Here is a 12,856-nt window from a genome sequence, read left to right as displayed (position 1 = left end):
TTACTGGCTACTAAGAAAAACAGTAAACATTTTGTAGTAATTCATATAGACCAATATGACTGAGATTTCTCAAGATCTATTTTTTTATGGATTCTTGGGGGGCATATTTTGTGCTAAATAAAGACTAACGAGACCTACAATATAATGGCAGTTGCAGTTCCCTTTGCATAGAATAGATTTCTTAATCTTCCCCAACGTGAATAAATTCCTCAATGCTAAAACAACAAATATAAATTGAATGCAATTGTAAAAATCTGTATTCACATAAAAAGTAGAAGGAATTTGGGGAATGTACTTTTCTGGAGCACTGGAGTCTGTTTGATTAGCCTTTATCATTGTCAGAATGTTTCTATACCTTCATGAATCAATATGTATTCACTCTTGTGTCCAGTTTGCATTTTCAAAGTAAGTATTTCACCCCCATAATTACATAATCTGCAGAGTATTATGGACATTGTTGACTGTGGGATCAGGTTTTCTTTCAATGTTTTACCATCTAATTTTCCTGTATGGTTGGTTGATATTAACACAATTTAATACTTTTTTGTTTATCTGAAATATAAATGGTGACACTGGCTAATGCAAATATTTTTAATGCTCAAAGAATGTGCTACTCCTAGGACAGAAAGATTGTCCATGAAAAGATGTTATTGAATAAAAGAGTCAGGTTCGCCATTATGGTCGCATTCAAAATGTAAAGTAGCTCATTATAGAATAGATTATGGATTCGGGAAAGCATCCATAAATCTCTCTCTGCCCTATGAATTACATTGTTTCATTTCAAATGCACTTAACTAGTGACCCCCACAACTTTCACCTCTAGGTGAAATTTAAATGCAGCCCTGGAAGTTGTTACTGTCTGGTTACTGCCCAGCAGCCTTTGTGAAATGTGTCCACTTTCTTCTAGAATTGTTTGGAGCATGTCAGAAAGCAACCGCTGTAATCATCACTAATTAGCATTTTGTTAGCAGTCTAAGAGCTAAATGGGCAGAGAGCATGAACCATCCTCTCTTGTCTGCTGAATGAGGCCTGATAAATGAGTGTGACAGTGTAGGGGAGTTTGCCTGACTACTATTTGTTGCAAACTTCTTCAGTCTGTCAGTAGAAAGCTTCTGTCTCCTTAGCTGTAGAGCTAATGCCCTTGTGGCCATTGAGCTCACTGAAAAGACCTCCAGGCCTTAACCTTACAGTATTATTTTGTTTTTAGAACTTCTGGAGGTTGGGCCCAATTTTATCCTAATTGAAATCAGTGGGAGTTTTCTCAGTTAGCTGAATGGGTTCAAGTTTTGGCCATTTTTATTGTACTAATGGGTCATTTTCTTTTCTCTTAAAGGATCCCCTGCATGGCAGACAGTACAGCAGGAAGAGCACCATGAGTCAGCCAGTCTTTCTGTGTGGTACCTTGTCTGTGACACTATGTTTGAGGTTTGACTGAATAGATGTAGGTTGGCATTTTCAGAGGAACCCAAAGAGTTAATGCATCCAAATCTCATTGAAATTCAATGGAAGTTGGGTGCTGTTTAGGGATGAGCCCGTTTGAAGATCCCAGCTGCAGTGAATAGATATCAATTTTCAAAGACACTAAGTGGAAGTTATTTCTCAAAGTCTCAAGCCTTAAATATTCTTTTGCAGTCAAGGTCTTCTATATGAAGATGACAGTCTCATGGTGCTTTTGGTGTTCCTTTCAGTGTTCACAAGCAGGTTTCCTCGTGGGGCCTGTAGGAAAGAAAAATGCCATACTACTTAGGTACAAAGTCCTAGAGATGCCTTTGAAAAGAAAACAAGGGAGCAAGACAGAAATAGACTCTATTTCATTACTCACATCAATGCTTGGCCTCTTTACTCAGATTATAGGCATAGGTAACTCATTTGAAAGGGGATTTAATAGTGTGAAACCACTCCCAGTAAGAATGAGACCACATTACACACAAACCCATGAACTACCATCCTGAGGTAATAACTTCCAGTCAGTTTCAACAGTATTCAGGATTAAACTGTTGACCTAGAGGTGAAAAGATCCTCTGAATCATCCAAGGCACCTTAACATCTAAATTCTTAACAGTCATCTGAGGCAATCGAAGACATTATTGTCAATATTTTGAAATATGAACAATACACTCGCTGGTTTCATGGGTTTTCATCTGTAATCGGTTGGGTTTTTTGTTTTTGTTTTTGTTTGTTTTGGTTTTTTTTGTTTTGTTTTTAATTTTCATCCTTTTTGAAATAGCAACCATCTATGGAAGTCTCAAACATTTGGGTACTATAAAATGTATGTGATTAAATCATTACAATGGAGGTTTAAAAATAGGAATACAGCCGCTCCCTGAGTTACGTCCACCTCCACTTACAACTATCTGCCCTTATGACCAAAGCAGTCGTAAATGTGGATCCAAGTTATGAACGGCGATCCGCGCTTATGAATAGCGCGGTCGCCATGTAACTCTATGGGATCTGAGTTACAAACACTTTGAGTTACGGACCAAAAGTTATGGTCCGTAATTTGTTCATAACTCAGGGAGCAGCTGTAACAGATTCATTAGTCTCTCTCCACAACCAACACATTATTCTTCTGATTAAAAAGAATTGATAACATAGATGAAAACTTTTCACTCCTTAAATTTTCGAGCAAGGGGTTAGTTATGTGTGACTTCTTTTGAAGTCACCTGAGCCCACAGGACCAAAATTCCTTGGAGTTTATGGAAAATAAAAGGTTTGGGTCCACTTCTGTCTCAGATGAATAAAAATGCTGATAAGTGGGTTGTGTGAAGGCACAGTACCGTATTTCATACGATGTAAAACTCCATGTTCCATATCATATTACATGCTTATATACCCGACTGTGCTAGAAAAGATGAAATATAATGAAATACAAAGTATTGCCCCAAAAAAGCATTAGCTATTGTATAGGCTATGTTCATCACACAGGTGGAAATTGCTTTCATTTTGAAATTCTGTGCTGTTTTTCACATTTCTGATTTTTAGTTTAACCCACTACATTTTATGCAGGTCTGTTGAGGGTTTACTCTCTAACCTAGTTGCAATATAAAAGTGTTTCTTATCATTCATTCATCCTGAAGATTTTTTCCATTGTCTGCTTACATTCAGTGAAATCAAATACGGACTCACTAGAATTGGAGGAGGGCAAAGGTGACTTTTATGGACATTTCACAAAGGCAGAGTCACTTCTAGACTTTAAACAAAGTGATGGTCTCCATTTACATTTGTCGAGAATGAAAAAGAAAATGCAATATATGAGCCTTGTTGTTATCAAGAGGGAGGGCTTGAAGAAAATGAACCTGGAGATACAACATATCACTCAAAGATCTGCACTCTAGAGTACACCACAACAGTGACTGCTATTTCTAATAATTGCACTTGATAGGGCTACACAATTAAAATTGCAAAATTGGTTAGTATTCTTCAATGAAAATGCCATAATCACATTGAGATTACATTGAGATTTCTAATGTTCTGAAAGCATTGTGTGTGCTGAAAAGTATAGAAATACAGAGATACATATACATATGTAAACATAATTAGTTCTCTTCAGGTGTTAATCAGACATGTATTAGTATTGTCCTATGTAAGGTTATGCAAGATTTCCTTGGAGAATGCTGTTCTCAGGATCTTTAATATAAATGTTGGGCAATCAAAATGCTGGCTGTAAGACAAGGTTGTCAAACTATTGCAGATGCCTCATAATTTAGGTTGATTTTCACCTATGAAATGCCTGTAGGCAGAACAGAGTTATCTGAATGCCAATTAAGTCTATAAATTGGATGGCTGGAGAGATAAATAAGGAACCACAGAGAACCCAGCTCACAAGTTTTGTCACATCATTTTAATGGTAAAAGTATCTCACTGACCTAAACCCAGGCTCCCCCATCCCTTGTAGAAATTATAATTTTAGAAATGCTACTGCTCTTATCTTCAAGTCAGGTTCACATATTTTTAATAGGCCACAGCTTCCCTTACTAATGTTTTCATCAGACGGTGTAAAATAAATCCATTAGTCACAGTGTCCTTCATGTGATAATGATGTTTAGAGCTCATTAAAAAGTAATTGTAACCACTTTTCCCTACTTTATCAGCAGGATTCAGCTGGTGATTTGATGATCAGAAGCATCCAGCTGAAGCATGCTGGGAAATACGTCTGCATGGTGCAAACAACTGTGGACAAGCTATCAGCTACTGCAGACCTGATTGTAAGAGGTATTTGAATTTTGTTGTTGTTGGCAAACTACTTTTCGCACTATCTGCTGTTCTTAGTAGTACAATGCATGGTCTCACAGAAATTCATTCAAATCCTTACACGTTATCATTATTGTAAGAAATAAGCTCCAACAGTACAGTTTCTAAACACTGCACACAAAAATCCTACCGTGTGTGTGTATATATCATCACAAAACTTTCATAACCTGCAGAAACAGGATTTTGTATTGAATTATTTTTGCGTGTGAAATACTCTCATGTTGATTCACTCATTTGGTCGTTGTCAGTCATTCACTGCTTCTCCAGGTTAATCGTGATTTAGTAAAGCCACCAGCATGGTGAATTTTGAGATCAAATCCTTAATGTTCTTATATAATAGGTCAATGTGGCCTTTAATTTGAATGTATTGAATCTCCATTCTGGGTCACTAGTAGGAATATAGCCTGGATTCATTGTGCAGTTGCTCTGTGGGAAGAAAAAAATTGGTAGGATAGACCAAGCCAGTCCCTAACATGCCCATTCTACTCAGCAAGGTGCTGAGCAATTCTCAGTTCCTACCAACGTCCGCCAAACCTCAATACCTCATGGGAGTGGACTCTGTCCCAAAACCCAGACCTGCAACCTGCACTAGTTGCCTTTGTTAGGTGGCCTGAGCAAAACAGTTATGACTGGGATGGCAATTGAGATCAAATCGGACTTACACCCCACTGGGTCAAGGTAAGGCACAAACATTTTGGGCAGTGTGAGAAGCATTCTGATCTGCCAATGGAAGGCTTTACTTTTTTTTTGCTATCTCACAGTGTATTCCACAAACTTTCATTTCCCTCCAAAAGGAAAAAGAGAGAACTGTGTAGGTATGGCTAAACCCTGCAACCCTCGCCTATTGGCAATGTCAATTTTGTCAGATTAGAACATACAAGATTAGGCCATAAACTCACCATCGTAAATGTACCCCTGAGATCAACATTCTATTTTACGCGTTTAAATATATTTACTGCTTTAGGATGTGAATGCTGAAGTTCTTAACCACAGGCAAGCTGTCAGAGTCTAGCGGAGTAGAAATTATTATTTTCCATTTAAGAAAACAACCATGGTTTGTCAGTCCTTCCCTTGTGGCATAGAAGATATAGTTGCTGTTCTGATTGTATACTCCATTTAATGAGGATGATGCTCAGATTAGCACTTAAATGCCAATAAATTAAACTAACTATTTAAATTAGTAGTCCATGAAGTTGTTAAATGATATTGTATACTTCATTTTACAGGAAGGAATTTGTCAACACCATCCTTAGGCAAAAACATATTCTAAAGAGCCCAGCGAAAGCAAATAACACTTAAGGTCTTTTGTTCCTAAACTCTGAATGTCTCTTTATTGAATTAGCAAAATAGTTGAGAAAAGCTACACCTAGAGGAAGAATGACTGTAACATTCATGTTTTCTCATGAATCTACTAACACATGCTGTTGACAGCTGTTGATAAAATAGTATGTGCCAGATCAAGTCATTGTCTGTGAGAGCATGTGTGAAGCAAAAACACATTCATTGCTATGCCTGACATCCCCTATCTAATAAGGAAAGTTGCTACCCTGTATCCCCAGGGAGCTCAGTACTCCAGTTACACTGCTGTTTTATAGTTTTTGTCCTTATTGTTTCAAATAAACATTTCTGCATAACCATTTCAAAACAGTACACTGATAAGAATATTAGTTAGGTAACTTCCTATAAGCCAGCCCTGTAAGCAGCCAACAAGAACATGATTCTCACAACAAAATGACCACAATGATAGCAGAGTGTGACCTTGCCACCACAGAAAACACCCGTCTGAAACTTTTCCAGCAAGATTTTGGTCCCACGATGACTACACGTACTCTTGTTGATTCTGCCTCCTCAGTTGAAAAGTAGTGATATTTTTGTGACTCTTTGTACCAGCCTTACAAAAATAAAGAAATGTAAGTGGAGGGGAAGAAAGGGCCAAGGAAAAAATTGGAACTTTTAGTATCAGGTTGGGTGAGGAACCAGAAAGTGGGTAATTGATTGATAAGGATTTATATATGCCAGAAGGGCAGATAAATATATTGTCTAAACATTAGGGTATGTGGCTGGGAGCCACACCTCCCAAGCTTCACTTTTGGCTCTGCCACTGACCCTTATGAATAGTCACTTATGTTCTCTGTACCATACCCATTATTAGGCTGAATAATACCTATTGCACCACTGCGAGGCATATTGAGAGAGATCCTTACTAGCAGAGCTGGGCAAAGTTTCTCAGTCTAACCGTGTATTTGACCAAAAACATGCAGTTTCAGCCTGACCTGTAACCATTCGTAAATGGACATAAATTATTTTGAAACAGAGAAGGAGGAAAAGGTATCAATGTTGTTTCCCACCTGACAACCAGGGATTAGGGCACAGACCTGGAATGTGGGTTCAAATCCCTCATATTCAATTGACTTTTTTTTAATTCACCAAAGTTTCTGTGATTCAATTCCATCCAAACTCAATTTTTTTTCTTGAACTGCCGCTGAATTGGTTAATCAGTTATTTGCCCAGCTCTACTTACTAAAGGTTGATGTGGAGTCATACCAACACAGAGGGAGCTGTTTGTGATGATTGGGCTATGGGTGGTCAGACAAACTGGTCACAATCAGGAGTCAAGCCAAGGGTCAAAGCCAGAGTAAGTCATGGATAGAACCAAACATCAGGGAGTTATGAACCGGGAGAAGAGGAAGATTTCAGATGAAGAGGAATTAGGCAGGGCTCGGATGGTATGAGTTTAGGAAGGATCCAAAGAGGCAGCTCACCGGGGATAGACCTAGTCATTCAGATAATTTCCTGGGCTTCCTGCTGGCTTAAGAAGTACATACAAGACACTCTGTGGTGTCAGACATCTCTCCCAGTCGGGAGATTTTTGTGGGCAGAGCCCTGAGTGAGCTAGAACTCTACTAGTCCTCTTCTCGAGTGATTCCAGTGAGCTGCCAGAACCGCAGTCTGGATACTACTTGGAACCTGTAGGACCATGTTCAAGAACTGCACGTCCTAAGGCTATTAAAAATCAATATGTCTTCCAGAAAAGGAAAGCCATCCTTTAGAACAGGTGTGGCCAGCCTGAGAAGGAGCCACTGTTTACCAATGTACATTGCCTAAGAGCTATAGTAATTTGTGAGCAATCCCCATCAGGTGCCTCCTCTCCCATCTCCAGCATCTTTTGCCCACCAACAGCCCCACCAATCAGTGCCTCCTCTTCCTTCCCTGCACCTCCTGCCCACTGCAATCAGCTGTTTCGTGGCACTCAGGAGGCTCTGTGAGGGAGGGAAAGAGCAAGGGCGCAATACGCTTGGAGGAGGAGCTGAAGCCAGGAGTTGGGCACTGGAAATTTGGTACCTGGAGCTGCAGCCTGGAGTCAGTGCCTGAGCAAGGAGCCACATATTAACTTCAGAAGAGCCACAGGTGGCTCCAGAGCCACAGGTTGGCCACCCCTGCATTAGAAGATTGCAATCTATACTTATGTAACAGAGGAGCAAAGGGAGAGTCATAGCTGTGCTACATTCTGCCCGTCTGTACTCATCCTGGAGAGGCTACCTCCAAAAAGACAGTAATCCCTGCATGGGCAACAATACTGGCTCTTTCAAGACCTCCTTCAATGGTCTTGAAGCACAGATGGTCTGTGCTTTGTCTAGATGAATTTCCTTCTCATTAGAATGATACTCTATTCATATTTTGCCCTTGCATAATATGCAGAATGATACTTTCCACACAGAGAACTCCCTGCACCACCCAAAACTAAAGAATAAAATACAAAATCCCATAACAAACAAATAAATAAAAAACCATAGTTTGAGCCCAGAAAAGAGATGAGTCAGAGACTCTATGAAATCTACTAAGGACTTCATTGTAGATACCAATTTTCAAGTAAGACACTCAGGGCACCTTTTTTTTTTCGAAAGAGGATCTTTCGAAAGTGAAAGTAGTCTGGATGTGGTTTTGTCAGGGAAAAAAATCCTTTTTTGAAAAAACCACGAAAACCTCCTTTTTTAAGGAAGAGCATTTTTTGCGGAAATTGCATATCCTCTTTTGAAAATTCTACATAGTCTAGACATAGCCTCAGATTCTATGGTTAGGGGTGAGAGAATAGAAACAAAGGATAGATTTTTGTTCTGTTCTTCCCATCTCCCCACCTTACAGGGGCGTACAAAGATTGTTCCTGTGAAGAAAGCCACTAAGGTACTGTGGAGATAAGCCTGGGGAAAGGGAATACATCCCACAAATGTGTATTAATAAATGCAAAGAAAGCAAGCTTTAATAAGTATATAGTATAGCCTTTCAAATTAGGTTAAATTAATTATATGGGTTAGATAAGATGTGTTATTCATACCTAGAATTCAAATAAATTCAAATAAATTATGTTAGAGGGTACAAAACAAGAAAAAATGATAAGCTAATACTTAACAAGCATATCTGTACCGTTATATAAATAACAAATAAGCCACTCATTACAGGCTTAGAGTTCAACTCATTCTGATTCTCAAGTAAAGATAGTGTCTCTTGTCTGTTCATGCCGGCAGCTAGGGCAGGCTCACATTGCTGTAGAGATAGTAGATTGGTATCTTAATTTCATTTTTTTCTTCCCTCCCTTTTACAGCTATGTCTGTAGTTTTCAGTAGATTTAATTAGTATAACGTTGAAGAGCTTCTAGGGCGTTTTCAGACCATCTTGTCAAAGGAGAATTATATTCTCTCAGAGTTTTGAAAGTAAAATGTGTCACAGTCCTTGCTTCAAAGTTTGTTATTGGAGAGGGGTTGTTGCCTAATTTGTAAGACAATTGACTGGGCTGGCTATGAAAGAAGGAACTCTTACAGCAGATAATCTAAAATGATATTATATTGGCTATTTGAATAAGGCACTAGGAGAGCTACCTAATTACATCTAATTAATTTAGATTTAAAAGCTGGAAAATCTTGTAAGTAAATTTCTGCTAAATTTTGAAAAAAAATTGTTTTTGTCTTTGGCAGCTGGCAACAATTTGGAGAAAGAGGGGGAAGAGTATTATAAAACCTTGTGTGTTGTTTTTATTTTAGATTTTTGAAATTTAATTGAAGTTTAAAATTTTTGAAGCAACTCTAGTAAAGCATTTTCTTAACCAGATTTTAAATACCGTATTTTCTGGTGTATAAGGCGACTGGGCGTATAAGACGACCCCCTAATTTTCTAGTTAAAACATAGGTTTTCGCCTATACTCGCCGTATAAGACTACCACCCCTTAAGAGGCCAACCGGCAGCGCCCCAGCTGCTCTGCCCCAGGATCCACAGCAAAAGCCTGGTCTGCTGGGGGGAGGCGCACTAGCTGCGCCCACCCCCAGCAGACCAGGGACACAGGGAGCAAAGCCGCAGCGGCAGCGGGGTGCCGCGCCTCTGGGGCTTTGCTCTGGCAAAGCCACAGAGGCGCGGGACCCCGCTGCTACTGCGGCTTTGCTCCCGGTGCCCCGGTCTGCTGGGGACCGTCTCCAGCAGACCAGGGACACCGGGAGCAAAGCCTCTGAGGACGCCGGCAGCGGGACAGCCACGGCGCGTCTGGGCTGTCCCACTGCCGGCTTCCCCCGAGGCTTTGCAAAGCCGCGGAGGGGCTCGGGCAGCGGGGCAGCCCAGGTGCGCCTGGGCTGCCCCGCTGACGGAGCCCCTCCGCGGCTTTGCTCCGCATCTTCCTGGTCTGCAGACCAGGGAGACGCGGAGCAGCTTTTCTCGCCCCGGAGTACGCGGGCGGCGGGACCGCGAGGTCTTGCAGTCCGTGTCCTCCGGGGCGAGAAAAGCCCTGTTCGTACCTGCTAGTCAGGGACTGCCTGTATGTTTACACCCGGCGTATAAGACGACCCCCGATTTTTGGGGGATGTTTTTTAGTATAAAAAGTCGTCTTATACGCCAGAAAATATGGTATGTCTTTATAACGTATTCTTGCCTTCCTTCTTCATAGAACAAAATCAGGGAAATCAGAAGCTTGGTGCCTTTGACCTTTTTCTATACACATACATTCTACCTATGCAAATCATGGCTTGAATTTGCAGAAGAATTATCTCTTTTATCACCAAAGGAAACCCAAGTGGTTATCAGGCAAAGTTTCCCCCTCCCCACCCCAATTTCAATAGCTAGTGGAAAGGAAGAGTCTGACTTCTTGGAATTATGAGACCAAACTTTTGTGTTTCGTCTTTTGAACATTTGGTCCTATTGGTCAATTTTTTTGGGGGGGGACATTGCTATTGAATGCTTTCTTGTAATTGCTGTTTCACACAGAGGTCTGCGCACATTCTAAACTAATTACACAGGATTATTTCTACAGTGAGGTGACTAACCTGTATATGCTATTGCTTTAAAACCCTGGTTCTGCAAAACATTTAAGCATGAGTTTAAGTTGTCTAAAAAGCTTTTAAGCATGTTCTTATGGTTTTTTTAAATTAAATTCTCTGCTGTAGCATCTACATCAACTGCAGCAATTCTCTTTACTGTCTTGATGGGCTGCAATGCTGGTCTGTCAGTAAGGTCACTGGCAGCTCTGGGTGGGGTTTGGTTTTAGTGCTGGGCAAATTGGATGTTTGCCTAGGGCACCAACTTCCTGGGAACACCACCGTGCCACTTGGTGTTTCTTGTCTGCTGCGACTGGCTGCTTTTGCCCCACTCTGCTTAGCCATTTATTTATGATCTTCTCTGATTGGCCAGCCTTTATTTTGCTCTGCTGATTGGATGATTGTGTAGCTGTTGTGGGGATTTTCTTTGTTTGATTTAGGGAGGTTTTGTTTGTTTGTTTTGCTACACCTCTGCTGTGAGCAGTTATGAACCAAAAACAGTTTTTCACTCTGGCTATGTCTAGACTGCAAGCCTCTTTCAAAAGAGGCTCTTTCGAAAGTATCTTTCGAAAGAGCCTCTTTCGAAAGAGAGCGTCTAGACTGCACGCGGAACTTTCAAAAAAGCAAGCCGCTTTTTCGAAAGGAAGCACCCAGTGAGTCTGGATGCTCTCTTTCGAAGAAGCCCTATTTACATTCAAGAACGCCTTCTTTCGAAAGAGCACTTTCGAAAGAAGGCATTCTTCCTCGTGAAATGAGGTTTACCACCGTCGAAAGAAAAGCCGCATTCTTTCGATTTAATTTCAAAAGAACGCGGCTGCAGTCTAGACGCAGGTGAAGTTTTTTCGAAAAAAGGCTATGTTTTTCGAAAAAAACCCTGAGTCTGGACACAGCCTCTGAGTGGCAAAACAGCGAGGGCTGTTCCTATGTCTAGATGCCAGAGGCAAAAACCACAGACTAATCCCATCCTAAGGCTAAGCTTCCTGTTCATGAATCTTAAATCAAGAATAGAACATTCCTTCCTTAATGTTCTATATTAGATCACCTCAATGAGTTGAATTGAACTGTTTTGTGTGTATTTTATAACAGGTCCACCAGGCCCACCTGAAGCTGTGACAATAGATGAAATCACTGACACTACAGCTCAGCTATCCTGGAGGCCAGGAGCAGATAATCACAGCCCCATTACTATGTATGTCATTCAAGCAAGGACACCATTTTCTGTGGGATGGCAAGCAGTGAACACAGGTACATGCAGCATTCTGTAGAAACTAAAATTGACCAAGAAAGAATTCTGTACAGATAAAAGCTGTAAACACCTATACAGGATGACTAAAATTATCAATGCAGCCAACACGTGCCTCCAGTATGGTGATTATAGCTGGTTGGGAACTTTTCTCCAAAACCTTTGTCTGAAAATGCCAGTTCAGTGAAACTGAAACTTTTTTTCCAGTGTAAATAAGACTTGTCAGGAAACATTCCTCAGGTTTGGTAAAGGAGAGAGAAACAGACAGATACATGTGATTCACCCACCTGCTTGCGAATAGCCTTGTTGTTAGGTCATTTGTAGAAGATGCTGGTTAAAGGTCCAGGTCTGAATAAGGAATTTCTGTATGGATCTTCCACATCCTAGGTGAGTGCCTTGCTTATTACAGGGTAGGTCTCTCTTATTTTTCACAGAAAAACTTCAGAAGGTTTTGGATCTGTGGAAAATGGAATGGGAAAAATGGCCAAAATCTCAAAAAGTTTCATCAAAGGGGAAAACCACTTCCCTGTCAAGCTCTAACAGCAATACATTTGATCTTTCTTAATCCTTTGTATGGTTTGCCAACCTTGCAGTGGTCTGACTCGACCAGTTTTTCGCATCCATTTTTATGCATTTTGTTATTGGGGAAAGGTTTTGTTTTGTTCTTTCAATCTGCTGTGCTGGAGATGTACAATATGACGACAACAATGGTACTTAATGTCATCTTTTGGGTGACAGACAGCATCATCTGGAGGACTGTCTCTTCTGGCAGAATTAGTTTTTCAGTGGAGGAAGAACAAGATTCCACCATATATTTGCTCATTCTTTAATATGTTCATTTGATTCAGCTACTTGTCGTGAATAAGTTACAATTTGATTCAGCTATTTGTTGTGAATTTGTTACAATTTGAAACAGTTGTCTCAATTGTTGTAAGCAAAAAGTTTACAGTGCTACAATGTGTATGTAAAGCCAGTATAGTTTAAACTATGCAACTCTTTAGAGTGAACATAGTAATGCTGATATAAATAAGCTTATACCAGTATACTTCTTCTTGCATGGGAAGGGAAA

The 12,856-nt window shown here is 40.3% G+C and overlaps 1 protein-coding gene across 11 annotated transcripts in view; it reads left to right on the top strand.

The window, feature by feature from the left end:
- Positions 1-12,856, top strand: part of LOC102454172 (contactin-4) — a 749,532-nt gene that overhangs the window by 721,473 nt on the left and 15,203 nt on the right. For 9 of the 11 annotated variants that reach the window (XM_075938683.2, XM_075938684.2, XM_075938681.2 and 6 more), the window contains 2 exons: positions 4,092-4,212; positions 11,631-11,789. In XM_075938683.2, the coding sequence (XP_075794798.2) occupies positions 4,092-4,212; positions 11,631-11,789 (280 nt within the window). The remainder of the gene's footprint in view (positions 1-4,091; positions 4,213-11,630; positions 11,790-12,856) is intronic. The other 2 variants (XM_075938682.2, XM_075938679.2) reach the window with 1 other exon arrangement.

Source organism: Pelodiscus sinensis, chromosome 11 (genome assembly GCF_052426305.1).
Source record: "Pelodiscus sinensis isolate ZL-2025 chromosome 11, ASM5242630v1, whole genome shotgun sequence".
In the NCBI taxonomy this organism is placed as follows: domain Eukaryota; kingdom Metazoa; phylum Chordata; order Testudines; family Trionychidae; genus Pelodiscus; species Pelodiscus sinensis.
This window is presented reverse-complemented; position numbering and strand designations above follow the sequence as displayed.